At 37.2% G+C, this 18,049-nt stretch overlaps 1 protein-coding gene across 1 annotated transcript in view; it reads left to right on the top strand.

Annotated features, from left to right (window-relative positions):
* The window catches only part of GNAQ (G protein subunit alpha q), a 302,665-nt gene that overhangs the window by 225,186 nt on the left and 59,430 nt on the right, over window positions 1-18,049 (top strand). The window contains exons 4-5 of the mRNA XM_060102351.1: window positions 4,800-4,928; window positions 7,561-7,690. Of these exons, the coding sequence (XP_059958334.1) occupies window positions 4,800-4,928; window positions 7,561-7,690 (259 nt within the window). The remainder of the gene's footprint in view (window positions 1-4,799; window positions 4,929-7,560; window positions 7,691-18,049) is intronic.

Raw genomic sequence — 18,049 nt, 5'->3', positions numbered from 1 at the left:
AGATGGTTGTTGAATTTCAGATGACCCTGCATTTTTTCGTGGTAGGAAAGGAATTATGGAAATTTTACTAGTCTTCTTGTCGCCTTGCTTTTCACTAAAAACCATCAGAAGAAACCTGTTTCTTCCATTAAAGATACTGTGTCACAATCATTTGTTAATAAGGGACCACTCCCTCTGTTGGCCCTGGATTAGAGTGTATTCCAAGGCCTGAAAGCTTGATATTGACAGTCATAAAACGGATGTACAAGTTATATCATTTTGTGACCAGGACCTAAAGAAGAGCAGGAAGCGCATCTACTAAATGAAATTAAATGGATATTGCCTTTCCTTTCTGTGTTGTCTTTATACTCGTCAGAGGCATTTGAATTCAGAATTTAGGTCTTACATAATGCAGGCCAGTAATAGCCTGGAGAAGTAGTTATGTAAAGATGGGTATCTTACAACCCCCACACCCCGTTGTTTTCTCCTAGAAGGTGTAACCTGCCTTTCTAACCACTACAACGTTTTCCATAAAATAGTTTTAATTTGGGTCCCATGTTAAGCATCTGCTGTGTTCCAGGCCCTTGGTTGAGTGTCGGTGACCAGCCTTGGACAAAGGGAGTCATGGTCCTTGACCCCATGGAGTGTGAGAACCCTAACTGGGCAAATGTCTGTGGGAAAATGTTGAGGTTTTTTGGGGTTTTTTAGTCAATTGTGAAGTTATCAATTATTGAATGTCTCAAAGCAATGACAAGTCATTAAATTCCCTTGAATGGATTGGAGTAAGATGAGTTTGACTAAACCCATTTTCAAGCACATCTTAAATAAGTCTTCACTCCTAGACAGTTAAATAAGGCCTGTGTGTACCATGGAGCTTTCTCTCTCTGACATCAGGAGAGAGCTACTGCCAGCCACTTGTTATACATACATTGCCTTGGAAATGTACCTTGTGCCTGTCACCATAGCAGCACCCTGAGAATGACCTCAGCAGCCACTCAAAATCATTCCTACAAAACAAATTCTAACTATAATTAACTCTCTGAATTTACTCTGCAGTATAAATTGTTCAGACCTCAGTGTTTTTTAGTTAAAGGTTAAATGAATGGAGTAATCCAACATGAACCCATCTGCCCCCCATATTCCACCAGCGTTTTTCCCCCAAATACGAGGAGCTTCAGTGGAAAGTACAATTCAGTGAAGAGATTATTCCATCATTACCTCTTCTCAGAATATGACAAGAATCAGCGAATAAGGATATGCTAGTCTCATCATGCTAGAACTCCATTTCTGAGGCAGTGGAGTGGCTTTTTTTCCCTAAGCAAATGTGAAATGCAGGAAGTGCCGTGCGTCCCTCCAAGTCCTGAAGCCCAGAGTGAGGGGGCCACGTGGGGTTGGCGCTTGTGCAGGCAGAAGCTCTCCACACTGGCCTCTCTTTGGCAGTGAAAGATGCTAGTCTAGGTGGCCTGCACGTTTTACTTGTTTCTCAAATTATCTGCAACAGGTCTTCAGTTTTGGGTAGCTTTTGAGCCGCCCAGACCTTCCTGTAGGAGAAAATAGATTGTGTGTCTTTTGTTTGATTGGGGGGGGGCGGTTGTTCTGTTTTGTTTTTCTAGCCTTGTTTTGGGGTGTTCTAGGTTTGGTTTGGTTTGGTTTGGTTCCGGTTCTAGATAATGTATGTTTCAACTAGCAGACCTTGGTAACAAGTTCTTTTCCTTTTTTTTCTTTCGTTAAACTAGATCAGTTTAACTTTTTTACTCCAAGTGAAGTGGGCCTTTCTCTCCACCATCCAACTAAAACAAAACAACAAGAATGTCAAGCAAGAAGTGCAGTTCACTTTCCAGTAAATTGTAAATGTATGAGGATCTTTAATGGCCATTTCCTTGCCTTGCAATATGTTGAAACCTGGGCAATGAACAGACAGAACAGAGCCTAGCAAGCAGCAAGTGCCCAGTATAGGTTAATTGTTACGTTGCCATTGTTACTCTCTGAACTATGCTTACATTGAAAAGGAGCAAAAGAAAGATGAAGGGGGAAAGTATTCTTGCACGTATGAATGCTTCAGATATTCAGCTAATGTCTCAGTAGTGCCCGGCGTTCACAGAGAGAAACCACTGACAGTATTTTTAGGACAGCCTCTAAACTCGTATCAGTGGCTTTCAGTAGCAGGTGTATATCCTGATTCTGTGTTACTCCATCGTGTCTTTCCCAGAGCTCGGTTCACCCTTCTGAATTGGAGAGAAACTAGCAAGGTTCTCACGTGCAGTGTGACAGGGACTCTCCCAATTCATGTGCTGGTTCTTTAAATTTTCCTGTGCAAGGACACATGTTTAAAAATGAAGTGGCAACGAGTAGTCTGTTGAGTTCATCTTCAAGAAACAGATCAAGAAACAGAAAGCCACGATTTCTCTTCCCACAAGAACACAGTAGCACCTTGTGTCCAAGACTTAGCCACCTTCTGTTCTGACCTCTGGATTGGGTGAAGTGAGTAGAAATGGTTTACTGGGCAGCCTATTTCCAAACAAGCTTGCCAATGTGAATTGGAAGTTCTCTGATTCCTCTGAATTAAATATTTGTATATAGTAGTTAAATAAATTATGATCTTGCAGATTTCAAAATGTACATTCATTTCGATTTTTTCAAATCAAGGAGCTCATAAATCAAAAAACTCCATCTATACAGAGTACCCAGTTGATTTTGCATTTATGGAGTCATGAGCTGGTTTATCTGTAGGATGAGATACAGGCCAACACCCAGAACATGGGCTTGTTAACCCCATCAGGCACCTCCCAGACCCTGCCAGGATATTCACTAAAATTTGGAGTCCAGTCCTTTTTTACATTTCCTTCCTGCCTCTCAAGCCCATATTCTCCCAGCCTCTCCCTCTTTTTGTCCCCCAGCCACCCTTATAATAATTAAAGATACCAGGCTGGTTTCTGTCAGCCAGTAGAGAGCTAATTGCCAGCTAAAGAATCATTGATGTGTTTGGGATAAGGCCACTAGAATACTAATTATAGTTGCTTTGTATTAGGAATTTCCAGACTAATATTGTGCTTCTTTGTCTTAAAGAATTGATACAGCTCCAAAAAGGCAGTAATTTATTTCTTTGTTAAAGTCAGACATAGCTCTACTATTTTATGATCCCATGAATCTTAGAGACTTACATTTTTTTCAATATTCAGTTTCAAATTTAACAGTATCATTGGTACGGAAACCCCACTAGTAAGAAGGATATTTAAATAATGCTAAAACTAAATCTCAGCATGGGAAATCATCCATCCATTCAGCAAATAATTGTTAAGTACTATTTGCCAGGCACTCTTTTAGGTACTAAGGCAGGAATAACAGGGCGAGACAGCCTTTATCCTGGGTACATCATGTCACCTGAGTGCTTGTGCTCTTGCTGAGTTATGCTCCACACCAGACATTCCCCATTACATGTCTCAGAACTCACTGTCTCTTGTTTGTGGGCCTGTAGGGGTTGAAGATCTAATCTCTTCCAAGTCTATAATGGTTCTACCTTTTTAAATCTTATTCACATGTTAGTTACTTTCTGTATATACTTTGCAGTTGTATGTTTTGAAATCATATCTGTGCTCCATCCCTTCCAGGGCCAAAGGGAACATAGTGACTCTTTGAAATCACGAGGATGCCATGCACAACAGTCATTTTTACCTGTTTTGTCATCAGTTATATCAAATTATGTCATTCTTAAAGTTGTAAATTACTTTTGCAATTTGAGAGAGTGGAAAGTGAATGGAATATAACACTTTTGATATGATAGAATTATACTGATGGAGGACATATGTGTGGTTGCCAGGGGTTAGGATTGGGATGGGTAGCACACAGAAGTTTCTTTCTGCTAACAGAACAATTCTGTATCCTGATTGCAGTGGTGATTGCATGAATCTCTACATGTAATAAAATTTCAAAGACGTATGCACCCCCAAAAATATGTGTGTGTGTGTGTAAATATTGGTGAAATCCAAGTAAGGTCTGTAGTTTAGTTAATAGTATTGATCAGTGTCAAATTCCTGGTTTTGATAATATTCTATGGTCACATAAGATGTTATTATTGGGGGAAATTAGGTGAAGGGCACAGGGGAATTCTCTGTAATATTTTTGCAGCTTCTTGTGGGTCTATAATTATTTCACAATAAAAAGCGCTTTTTTAAATGGAAAAGTGTCATATAAGCAGATAAATGTAAAGTTTAGGTGTGATGAGTCTATACACTGGGAATATCTGGCCTTCGATATTGTTGCCTCAGTAACTAGAAATCTCGTGGCTTCACATTAATTGTGAATGACAGGCTTTGGACAGAGTTTAGGACATGGTATGCTGCTGTCTTATAAGAAAATACATTCCAGGAAAAGGCTCTGATGTTCTGTAAAAAGGCAAAAAAATGCATCCTGACCTTATGTGTAGCTCTGTTATCTGTTTGTTTATACAAATAACATTTGTATAAATAATTCAAAAACTATTTGCTTTAAACTCCTGCTTACCCACCAGACCTGCTAAACAAGTAGAGGGTAGGAGACTCATTTAATTCTTTTCTTCTCCCCCTTTACGTTCTGTCAGGGTTCTATTTGACAGTAAGAGAAGAAAAGAGAAATACTGTGAACCAGGTCATCCATAGATGGACAACCTTGCTCTAACAGAAGGTTGACTGTATCTTTCACTTCCCAAGCTACTCTACCACTTTCTGATATTTTTCTTCCTTCTCTCCACTTCTGTCTTAGGATTCATTGTTGTCCTTCCTTTTCCATCAGCAGGTCTGGTGTGATGGTGTCACTGACATTCTCATGTGTCTTCCCTCCTCCAGCTATCTTAATGACTTGGACCGCGTTGCCGACCCTGCCTACCTGCCTACGCAACAAGATGTGCTCAGAGTTCGAGTCCCCACCACAGGGATCATCGAATACCCCTTTGACTTACAAAGTGTCATTTTCAGGTAGTACTTGAGTCCGTAAAATCCACTTCCCAGCTCTTCTGCCTTGAGCACATTTTGTGAATGCTATGAATATTGAAACCATGTGTAGACTTTAAAACAGTATCACCTTTATAACAATTATTATCATTGGAGACACAAATGAAATAATGTGTCCCTGAAAGAGGAAGCAGAGGAAAGATGTATGGGCAGGTTTCTTATTTCAGGTTAAATCACTGAGAAATCAGTGAATAGTTTCCTGGTGGTTAAAAGTTACTCAAACATTGGTCCAGACTAAAATTGGTTGGGAATCATTTTAACTATGAGGTCAGTGTTTGTACATTGTACAAACTGTATTTTTACATGTAAAACATGTATATGTAAAAACTGTATTTTTACATTTGTATAAAGATATAAATTATCTTATAACCCTATTAATAACAGAAATTACAGGTTGTCAGAAGCTTTCATGTTGTTTCCTCCAGGTCCTCTGGTACCAAAGTAGAATTTTTCAGTAGCAATAAGAATACGGGCTGTTTTGTACTCCTAAAATGAGTTGCCTGAAAAAATTTAAAAATACATGGTTTTGGAAATGGATTGATTAACCTAGTCTAAACTTACATAGGAAAATAGAATGAAAGTTTATTACTTTCTCCCTTACTGCTGCTATTCTTTCTGGGTAATACTTCAGCTGAAGTAATCTAATTTTTTTTAAGATGAGAAAAAATAAACAAGACTGATGTACTTTCATTTAATCTCTTATTACACAATCACTCAGACGTACTTTTAGTTAGAATACAAACCACATGGTACATGGAGAAATGAGGCCATATGAATATGTCTTTGGGTGCAGAGAGTTGAGTTCCTTGGGAGAGCCATCCATTTAAGACAACTACGTACAATACAGGGTTGTGAAGTGGAAATGAATGTAACTCCTGTGATGTAACTCTGCCATGTGACCCTGATGGGCAGGCCCTCCATCATTCCCTGAAAAGCACTGTGTGTTTCATTCTAATCAATCTCTGCACCTGTGGTTACATCTGGCTGCCATACGCTACTCTAATGGACATAGCCATAAAGAGGGTGACACTTCGGAAATAATTTCTGAGCCTCGTTTTTTTCATCATTAAAATGGTTACATTAGATGATCACCAAGGCTCCCTATAGCTCCAGCATTCTGGATTAAGTTTTGAGTTCATTGCGTTTAGAGATTAATTTGAGACACCAAATTTCCTTCTGCTTATAACCATGTTAGAATATTTTCAGAAAACATAGAGCATTTCATGGAGATTTTCATCTCCTTTTTGCTTTATGATTACTGAAATCTAAAACCAGGTTACTATTACATCTTGGGTTTTTCCCCTACATTTTGGGCACAAGCTTTTAAAGGACATTCTTTGGCACTTCAGTAAAAGTAATGACTTAGGAGAATAATTTCTTGCTACCATCAAAAACGTCTCATAGGGTTTAGCATGACAGGATTTCATGGAATGAGGATTTTATATAAATGAGTATATTATTGATTTGACATCAGAGAAGAGCTAACATTTTAATATTTCTAAAGACCTAAGATTTCTAGTTTTGATGTCTGTAGTTCATAGGTCTCCCTGGATCCATTGTTTTGCCCCTCAGAAAACTCTTTCATAGGAAACTTTTCAAAGCAGTCACTGGAAGATCCTTGATTTCTTAGTTTAGGTTTGATCCTTAGCAGTTTTCAACAAACACTTAAAGAGCCCTACTCTCAAACTTTTATACCTAAAACTCTCATTTCCTGAAAATATTTTATCTTGTAAACATTGTGCACATTTTAGTCAAGTTATGGATTCAACAATTTGAAGAAACTTGGATTCATTGCCAAGTTCTGCTAAATATTTTCTATGTACACTAGCACTCAAATTAATTGATGCCAGTGTTGATTCCTGAGCACAGAATTGATGTGTAAAAACAAATCCTCGGTATAGTTCAAATGATGGCCTCTTATAGCATCTTGATGTTTTATACATACCACTTCTAGCAGTTTAGCAGGTTGACTTGTGCATAAGGCTGATTGCACCATGTTACCCAACATGATTGGACTGTCCCAAATTATAGTCAATACTGGAAAGAAAAAACAGCCCCAAAAGCTTACCTTCCTGATGAAGATCAGTGAGGTTTTGTTTGCATTTAGTTGAAGCATTACATACCCATTTTGAAATACATAGCATCTTACATCTTTTAAATGCATTTGTAGTCATTCCTAGCTTCCCTGAGAAATACATGAGGATCTTCATTCTCATTTTATAGGAAAAGAAACTGAAGTCAGTATTTGCCATTAGAGCTGAACACAAATAAAACTCGTTTTGTTTCTGACTCTTCTGTGCTTGATTAAATAAAACAGCCTTTTTCCTTCGCTTGGCACAGGATTTTTTTTTTTTACAAAATTATAATTTTTATACATATCAGGTAAGTTTCTAATAAGTGCAATGAGTTATTACCCAGAATGTCTTGACTTTGATTGTTAGGTAACAGAAAATTAGTAGATGTTCAATAAGTGTTAATTGGATTGGTTTTGATGACTATTCTCTTTAGAGAGTAGGTTTCCTAAGTTTGTAAGTAAAGCTATATTTATATTGATATTTTTTATGTGCTATTAATATGAATATTATTAACCTTGCAGAATGGTCGATGTAGGGGGCCAAAGGTCAGAGAGAAGAAAATGGATACACTGCTTTGAAAATGTCACGTCTATCATGTTTCTAGTAGCGCTTAGTGAATACGATCAAGTTCTCGTGGAGTCAGACAATGAGGTGAGTGCTCTGTGGACAGGCAATGGATTCTCACTTTAACATCTGGTACAAATAAATGATAGGGTATGGGGTAAGCTGACTTCATTGCTTTCTTAACTACTGATTTGGGAGTTTTTTTAAATAACCCTGTGGTACCATGTGGTATACTCAGAACAGGAAGATGTTTGAGCAGGTCTGTGTGTTCAGGTCTAATTGGACCCTATGTGATACTTTTAACACTACAGCAGAGGCTCTGAAAATGAAAATAACAAGGAAATCCCTAGGCTAACTGTCACGTTATTTTATAGCCTTCTTCCTACAGGATGGAGTTGGGAGTGTTGGAGTGAGTCAGCCTGTTTTGTTCTGTTTTCATTTCGTTTAAATTGTTGTTTGTATGAGGGGTGGGTCCCAACGAGTACTCAAAACCTCTCTTGGCAAATGTGCATGACTTTGCAGCTGGGCTCTACATCAGTTTGTTCTGGAGCCAAGAAGTGTCCTAGTGATGTGGCCTTTCTGCGCTTATAGAATTCTGTAGGCTACTGCATAACTTTGTCTCTACTAAGCACTGGGTGATTGAAAACGCGTCCTTGACGTGCCTGTCTGGAGAACTGATTCAGTGTTGACATCTCCTCCCTATTGCATGAAATTCTAACAAGTATAAATATGGGTTTTTAGGACGGTAAAGGCTCCATGGTGAGTCAGAGTTGATTGTGGAGGATAATTAAGGGGCACAGAAAACCGTGACTTTGATCTGGACTTCGGTGTGTATTGGGAGAATGGAGAAGACACCATTGTTATACTGTTAGGGTTTTCAGACTGACATGCCAATAGTAGATATTAAATTTCCTCCTAATAAGGTAGAAAATAAAGAGAAGGAAGTGAGTATCCCCAATAGCTGATTAAAATAAGATCTGGCATATTAAAATGTACTTCTAATTTTGTACAGTTTTTTTTGGTACATAAGAATTCTGGCTTCTTGGTCCTTTTAAATATTTTTCTGCAGGTATTAGTATCTCTTAAAATACATATCAGGTCCTACATAGCATTTTTTTGTGTATGTAGGATTGATGAAGAGTTATGAACCAATATCCCATATAGAGCTGAGTTACCTATTCATACATTTCATATGTGTCCTGGGTTACAAGTATATGGGCTTTTGAACCGATCAGAGTTCTTTTTTGTTGTTGTTCATGTATATCTTGCTATTTAAGGGACTTCTTTTTAACAATGAGGTTTATCAGCCATTTGCCCTCTGTAGCCATAATGCAAAGTGCCTGAAAAGCATGCTAAGATATATGAGAATCAGTTATCACACCTTGAGTTAAGCAGTTACCATCAGAATTTGAGCTATGATATCTCTATACGTATTTTTATTTTTATTTATATTTATTTTTTTATTTTTTTGTGGTACGCAGGCCTCTCACTGTTGTGTCCTCTCCCATTGCGGAGCACAGGCTCCGGACGCGCAGGCTCAGCGGCCATGGCTCACGGGCCCAGCCGCTCCGTGGCATGTGGGGTCTTCCTGGACCGGGGCATGAACCCGCGTCCCCTGCATCGCCAGGCAGACTCTCAACCACTGCGCCACCAGGGAAGCCCGTATTTTTATTTTTATATCTGTTAGTTGTTCCATAATCTTCGGGTATAGCATTTTAAACATACTACATATCTTGGAAGCATATGACAACATTTTTTATTTCTTTGAATGTTGAATCAAGACAAAAAATATTTTGAGCGCTCATCTACTATATGCTGGATACCAGGGTATCTAAAGAGATACAGAAATGGAAAAAAAATCAACATTGTCCTAAAGGACCTCATAAAAGAGGGATGCTTTTGTCAAAATAGAGAGTCCGAGAGAAGGAAGGCCTTAGTTATAAAGGTCATCGTTTCTTTCCTTTAGTTTGCTGTCCAGTGAAATAAAATTTAAGACATTTTCAACTGCACAGAAGATGTAAGACGCATGCATAATTTTCTTTCTTATGTCACTGTTTACATATAGCTAGAGGAAAACAAGTGTTTATCAATACACATTTTATATGAGATAAATGCATTCTGTTTATAAAGAAATATATTTTGTGATTTAATGCTAATCAGTTTATCACTTTAAAATTTGCAACTCATCAGCTAATCCTAGCACATAAATCCAGTTAAAGTTTCCACAGAATGAAAGTTTCCACAGTACCTCGCCATTCAATGTATAAGCAGTTCACACATCTAAAAATACATCAATTCTTTGATTCCTGTGGTGATGCCTTATGCTACAAATTAAAGTAATAACTCTATTATTGTTCATTAGGACTCCCTAACCACTTGTGAATATTTTTAAAGCCTACCTTGTAATTTTATGGTGTTCTTTTCAGATATCAGGCAAGTCAAGCCTGATGGTAGTATTGGAGATGATCTTAAACATAATAAGAAAAAAATACTGCTCATTAATTTCTTCATCCATGTTAGCCATAGTCATCACTGTTGGTAATTAGGAAACACTGTCAAAAGTATTTTTTAATGTCGAGATGTAGTCCATTATTCTTTTTTCTTTTCCTGTTATAGTAATATATGAAAATGTCATTGCCTCTCTACTTTCTTAAATCATTAAAAAAACTCAGAACTGTAGAATTCTACTTTCCCTACATTTTCAGGGTTTGGTGAGACAAAGCTGGAATAGACTCCTAAAACATTTTGTTCTTGGTTTTGAAATCTGATGTTCATAACTTTAATCCAAAGCAGACTTTGTTGTACTTCCCTTGATATATATTCGTGAGAAAAACCTGGAAATGGATACTGACAATCTCCCTTTTATCTTGGGGAACTGTGGAAAATACATTGCAGACCACAAGCCAAAGCAGCTAAGGGAAGTATTTTATTTTAGATTATTGCTTTGGCTTTTATTATGTATTAATCTTCAAATGTTTTATGTAGATGTGCTCTTGTCTGTCTAGATTCTCAGCCTCCCAAGAGTTTGGGGAATGAATTTCTTTCTTTATTTTTTTTCCTCCAAAGAAGGAAATATGTTATCAAATAGTGGGTGAGCATAATCAGGGTTGTGGAGCTGTGTTGATTTACATATTCCTTTTGTGCTGTCTTGGTTTCCCTTTGATAGTACACCAGCACGGAGCCAGTTACTCTGCTGTAATTCTTTCACGTGTACATTATTTCCGTACCCCTGAAAGCCCAGAGCCCACAATAAGGCATTCAGATGACATATTTCAGGTCATCAGTGTGTATCCAGATTCTGTCTTTTTAGTCCTTGGTTTTTGTGGTTCTCTGTTACATGAGTATCTGAGCACTAATACAGACTTGTTTCTCAGATATTGACTCAGGGACTGTCTTACAGACCAAGCTTTTTATAGAATCCCAAAGACTTAGGCCCCTTTTCTCCGATGCTTCCTTTTTGAATGTATGCTTCTAACTTACATTAATTCTTTTGAAATGGTCACAACCAATTAGGTTTTAGTTTTATTAAAATATCGAGATAGTTCCCTGTACCCCAAGTCCTCCTTTGAACCAAGATGGATTCCCATAAACAGTTATCCTTCAAATCTGATTCTTGGAGTTGCTCAATTGATTTTAAAAAGAATAGTAAAAGGAGAGAGTAGACATTTATAATACCTTAGCGCTTTATGCCTATTCAAAACTTGCTTAAACCATTAAGCATTACTTATTTGAATCTCACCAGCTGACCTCCCGTGAAGTGAGATCAGGTTTGCTGAGGATACAAGAATGGAGAGATTAAGGCCCATGGCCCCGGTCACTCAGGGCCCCCATTCCTCCCTTTCTAGACCAGCTTTCTTTCCCCTGTCTTCCAGAAGTTAGGGATAAACTGAGAGGAGAAGCAAGAGGAACTGTTAAAGGTGGCCAAGAACATAGAGGTAGAATGAAAATCCTGACCCTGCAGGAGTTGAAACCCCTCTTCTCCACCTCTAAACTCTTGTTATGCTCACATGAGAACAGCCAGAGATCCTTTACCAGTGATTGAACTATCTTAAAACAAATAATCTAAAATATGCATGTCCTTCAGATATTTCTCCTCTACTAAGTTTTAAAATGAAGCCATCTTGAAGTTATTCAGCTGCAACCAGAGTCTGAACATTTTCTTTAAAAGTGTGAAATATGTACTTTGTTCTGCTCTAAAAACTTGAAGTGAAGTTTGGGAATTTTTTTTTCAGATAAAATTCAGCTCTAGGGGGAGGAAACTGACTAAAAATTGAGGAGAAGAAATTTGAACTCCAGAAGTAAGAGCTTAGGTTAAGATATCCGGTCTCAATGGGATTGGTTCTAGCCCTCCTTTATCCACTCTTCATCAAATTATGAAATCAGAAACTACATCTTGCCCCTCAGTCTTTAGTATACGACTCAGAGTCATGACCTGATTAACAAGAATATTCCTGAAAGGCGCCCTACTTTTTTTATATTTAACCCCTTTCCCATTTCCTCATTCCTTTGTTCGTTTTCAGCCACTTGTTTCTTTTGTAAACTCCTTCCCACACCCTTTTCATTAGCTGGCATGTCTGTTTGCTCATTATTTTACTCCTCCTCAATTGCTTTGTTCTCAATGCTTGAAGGAAGCCAGAAGGAAGTATTCCGATCACCATTTATGAGTCTGAACCAGAGACCTGCACTTAGTGCTGGTAAGCGTGTGGGGAAGCAGACACACAGAGACACCTTTTGTGTGAATATTGGAAATCTTTTAAAGACTATATGGAACCCATATTAGTGTAATCTATGCAATAGTTTTTTTTAAGATGAATTATATGAAAAAGATTGCAAAGTAGTATATTTGGTATAGTCTGATTTCTGTAATCACAACAAATTACATATATATAATTATTATAGGGAAGGGTTATCACCCACCCCCAAAAAAAGAAAATGGAAGATTTTCTACCAAGACCAAAGTGTAAAGCGTGATTGTCATTGTTGCTAGGTGATGGCATTACAAATACGTGAAATGATAATTTTTCTAAGTAAAATAAAGTAACACTTCAGACTGGAACTTTAGCTCTGCTGTTTACCAACTTTGTCCCTTTTTCTTTTGAATTTTCCATCTTTTTTTTTTTTTTTTTTTTTTTTTACTGATTTGTGGGAGTTCCTTACACTCTTGGATGTGAACCTTTCGTCATGTGTACTGCAAACATCTTCTTCCACTTTGTAGCTCGCCATTTATTCTCTTAATGGTGCCTTTTGATATACAGAAGTTTTAAATTTTAATATAACAGAAATCTATCAGATTTTTCCTTTATATTATCTGCCTCCGTGTGTGTGTGTATGTGTGTGCATGTGTGTGTGTACATAATCACATACATACAGTAGGATAAAATAAATCACCTGAAAAACCTGGATGTGAAAGGACAGTAAGGATTGGAGAGTAAGATAAGAATTAAAATACAGATCAGGCAATCAGGTATCTTTCCTAGTGGTAGTCCATAGATTTAGTCAAGCGTCTCTTAGCAACCAATAAAAGGAAGTAACCATGGTCTGTTACAAGGTTCACTGTGTCTATATAAAAAGAAAAAGTTAGCTTCTCCTGGTACTGGGCCCTCCAAGTGACTATTCCCTCAACTTTGTACAGAGATGCTGTAGGAGGTAGTAAGTTATATCCATGATGGTTCCCCTCCAGGAAGCCAAATATCAGAATCACGAGGCCTGTTTCTTAAGCTTCCTTCAGTGTAAGTTGGTGCCATAGTATCAAAGTTTGTGATGGGCCAGTAACATGCGGTCTAAACCCACAGCTTGATGTAAGAATAAAACTGAGAATAGCTAGGGAAGTGGATTTTGTTTACCTTTGTTTTTATAAACTATTTCAGTGATACAGGAGACTATAAAATTATAGAGAACTTGAAATTTTTGACATATTTGCTTTAAATCTTTATTTTCACAGAAATAAAATGGTATAGATACAATCCAAGTCCTTGTGTAAACTTCCCTGATTCCTTTCTCTCCCTCCCCAGGAGAAGCTACTGGCCTCAAGTTAACATTTATCATTCCTAAGCATATTTTTTTCATGTTTTTACTATATATGTGTTGATAAGGGATATGTAATATTGGATTTTAAATAGTATGCATGATTATAAATTTTATCATTATAAAATGATTTTATTTTGCATTTTGTCCTTTTTTTAAATTCAACATTGTTTTAGAGATTTTTTTCATGTTGCAACACATGGCTCTAATTCATTTATTTACATCACCGTCTCATTCCATTATGTGAATATGCCCTACCATGTTTCATCTCAGCCAGCCAGGTTGTTTGTAATATGGATCACCTTTTCCTACCCTTGCCTGTTCTCTCCCTCACCCCAATCCCCAGTGGAGTTGTCTCTTTTTTCAGTTGAGACATACGCAGTTTTAAGTAGTCTGGTTATTGCTGTTTGCTGGTTATACATATAGAACTTATTGGTGTGTGGTTTGTCTTTTCACTTTATCTTATAGAGAGTTTTAATCTTAATGTGGTCAGCTCACTCATTGCCTTTATTGGTTGTATTATTGTATTTTCTTCAGGAATTACTTTTATTCCATAGAATATGAAGATACATCCCATATTTTCTATTAAAACTTACAAGGTTTTTGCTTTTCCTAGGTTTTTTATACACCTGTAATTGATTTCTGTGTGTGATAGGAAGTAAAGATTTAATATATTCTTACCATATTTCTGTTCAGTTGATCCAATACCATGTATTGAATAATAAATCCGTCATCCATCTCCACTGATGTTTTCTTACCTTTTTAATTATGAAAGATATATGAAAAGTACACAAATACAAAAAACGTGCAGAGCATTGGTTTATCACAAAGCATCTGTGCGTCCAAAACCCCTGTCAAGAAATGGAACATTTTAAGACCACTGAAGCCCTGCTAATGCCCCTCCCCCAGCAGGTAACCACAGTTCTGTAAGGTAATCACTTCTTTGCTTCTCTCTTTAGTTTTAATGCTTAACTATGCATTCCTGAACACTAGTTTTTACTAGTGTTTAACTTACACAAAGGGAATCAAATAGTGTGTTTTTTGACCTTTAAAAGCAGTATGCTATTTATATAAACTTTGGCATCTGGCTTCTTTTGCTCAGTGTTATGTTTGTAAGGTATATATATATTACATAACTCATTCATTTACATTGCCATATAGTATTCTGTTACCTAAAAATACCACAATTTGTTTATCCATTTTACTAAGTATAGACTTTTCATGTATTTCCAGTATGGGAATATTACAAATAACGTTTCCGTGAATATTCATGTAAAGATCCCTTGATGTACCTGGCTTTACGTTTCTGTTGGCTGTATACCTAGGAGTAGAATTGCGGGCACGTAGGGGATACATATCTTCAGCTTTAGTAGATAAGGTGAAAGTATTTTCCAAAGTGAATGAACCAATTTACAGTCCTGCCAGCCATGTCAGAAAGTTCCTGTCACTTCCCATCTTTGCCAACCCGTGGTATTGTCAGTCTTTGTCATGTTAGCTCTTTGGGTGGCTAGAGAGCCGAGCTGCAGGTGCCTGTTTCCTTGGGCATACCCTCACTCCCAGTGCATAGCCTAGGACACAGCAGTTATGGTTCACTAGAGCCTCATCCCCTGAAGCCTCTCAGCTGCCATCTCCAGAATCAGCAAATACCTCCATGGGAAAGTGGCCCCAAAGCCTGGGCTCACTTCTCCAGACTTGGCCTTCCCCAAATTCTGACCTGGTATTTCTTCACTACTCTTTAGCACTCCAAGACTTTAAGCAGATGCATTTTTTTATTTTGTTAGCTCACCTGGTAGTCCTTCTTCCCATCAGTATTAATGACACTTGAGATGTGAGTCAAGTTTTATTACACACATGGGTCTTTCTCTGGGCCCTCTATTTGACTGATGTATTTACTACTCCTGTAGCAATATAAAAGTTATCAAATCAACAGTTTAGATATCTAGAGTATCAAGTCTACCTACCTTGTTGCTCTTCAGAATTTTCTTGGCTATTCTTGGTTTTTTAGTCTTTCATTTGAATTTTAAGATCAGCCTATCAAATACCAAAACACAAATTTGATTGGAATTTTAATAAATGTATAGGTAAATTTGAGGTTGGTTTCTCAACTTTATAGTATTGAATGTTACCATCCATGAATGTGACATGGTATAGCTCACCATTTATTGTTTAGGACATTGCTTTTGTCATTGACATGGTCACTTTTTATAAATGTTCCACATGCACTTGAAATTGTGATTTCAAATTTTGGGGTGCAAGGTTCTAACATTATGTCTATTAAAACCACCCCGTTTCCTCTTCCCCAAGGGTACTATTTTGACTTCTAACACCGTAGATTAATTTTGCGTATTTTGAACTCCATATAAATGAAAGTAAATGAATTCTTTTGTGTTACCTTCTTTTGTTCAGAATAAGTTTATTAGATAAATCCATGTTGTGTAGCTGCAGTTTTTCATTTTTATTACTTTATATTATTCAATTAAATGAATATACCACAATTTATTTTTCCATCCTATTTTTTTTTGTTTTAGAAGATGTTGGGGGTAGGTAGGAGTTGTAGTAATTTATTTATTATTTATTTTTGCTGTGTTGGGTCTTCGTTTCTGTGTGAGGGCTTTCTCTAGTTGTGGCAAGCAGGGGCCACTCTTCATCGCGGTGCATGGGCCTCTCACTATTGCGGCCTCTCTTGTTGCGGAGCACAGGCTCCAGACGCGCAAGCTCAGTAGTTGTGGCTCACGGGCCTAGTTGCTCCGCGGCATGTGGGATCTTCCCAGACCAGGGCTCAAACCCTTGTCCCCTGCATTAGCAGGCAGATTCTCAACCACTGCGCCACCAGGGAAGCCCCCATCCTATTTTTGATGGACATCTGAGTGGTTTTCTCTTTGGGACTATTATGAATAATGCTGATATGAATATTCTTTTCATGTTTTTTGCCTTATATGTGCCTGATTTTCTCTTGATTAGAGTTCACAGGGAATGTATATGTTCAACTGTACTAGATACTGCCTATATTCATTTTCTAGGGCTGCTGTAACAGATCACCATAAATTTGGTGGGTTACGACCACAGACATTTATTGGCTCATAATTCTGGAGGTTAGAAGTCTAAAATCAAGGTATCAGCAGGGCTGAAATCCCTCTGAAGGCTATAGTGGGGAGGATCCCTTCTTTTTCTCATCCAGCTTCTGGTGACTGTTGGCATTCCTTCTGGTTACATAGCTCCAGTCTCTGCCTCTGTCTTCACATGGCCTTCTTGTCTGTGTCTTCTCTGCTGTCTCTTAAAGGGACTCCTGTCATTGGATGTAGGGCCCAGTAGATAATCCAGCATGATGTCATCTAAAAATCCTTAACTTAATTACATCTGCAAAGACTTTTTCCAAACAAGGTTGCATTCACAGGTTCTAGGGGTTATGGCATGGACATACCTTTGAGGGGGTCACCATTCAACCCACTACACTACCAGTTTGAACTTTGAAAACAGTTTACACTTCCACCAACAGTATATGTGTGTTCCAGTTGACCAATATCCTTGCTAACAAAGATATGGTCAGCTTTTCAATTTTAATCATTATAATGGGTGTGTAGTAGCATCTCACTGTGGTGTCAATTTGCATTTCCCTGATTATAATGAGACTGAGTTCTTTATGTATTTCTTTACCATTGGGTGTCCTCTTTTTGAAGCGCCTATTTGATTCTATTGCCAGTTTTCTATTCATCTGACTTTTTGGAAAAACATTATTAACATAGAGTCCTTTTTTATTCTTGATTCAAGCTCTTTGTATGTTATCTATATTGCACATAACTTCTGCTACTCCGTGACTTGCTTTTTACTGCTTTTTACTTGCTTTTTAAATAGTGCGTTTTGGTGTGGCTCAGTTTATTGGTCTTTTAAACTTTGTCCTTTACATGTCCTCCTTAAGGACTTTTTCCTCCCAATTGTAGTGCATAAGCATTTGTATTTTGGAAATGGACATTTTAACATGACATTTGCTATAAATTTTTGGTTTTTGAATTGTTACTTGCATAGTTCCACCTTTATTTTGTTGACTCTAAATGCATTTAAAAATTAAATGCTAATATTAACACCACCATTTTAACATTATAAACATAAATAATTAACCACTAGCATGTGATTTTTCTTTGATACTGAAATCACTTGGGGAGCAACTACCCATTTATGTAATTTGGGAATGTTGGAAATTTTTTAAATATTTAAATTAAATTTAAATTAAACTTTTATTTTAAGGTATATATTTCTTTTAGATAAAGTAAAAATATACCTGTAAAGTAAAAATTGCATACATTGGCAGAGTCATTTGATATATGATATACAATCCTGTGTTATAAAAATATTTTGTATACAGAAATGAATCCCTGAAAAAAATGAAAAAAATATCCCCTCACTGACTGAGGTGTTTTTTTGTTT

This window comes from Mesoplodon densirostris, chromosome 6 (assembly GCF_025265405.1).
Source record: "Mesoplodon densirostris isolate mMesDen1 chromosome 6, mMesDen1 primary haplotype, whole genome shotgun sequence".
Taxonomy (NCBI): Eukaryota; Metazoa; Chordata; class Mammalia; order Artiodactyla; family Ziphiidae; genus Mesoplodon; species Mesoplodon densirostris.
The sequence above is the reverse complement of the archived record's forward strand: the minus strand, read 5'-3'. Positions and strand labels throughout refer to the sequence as shown.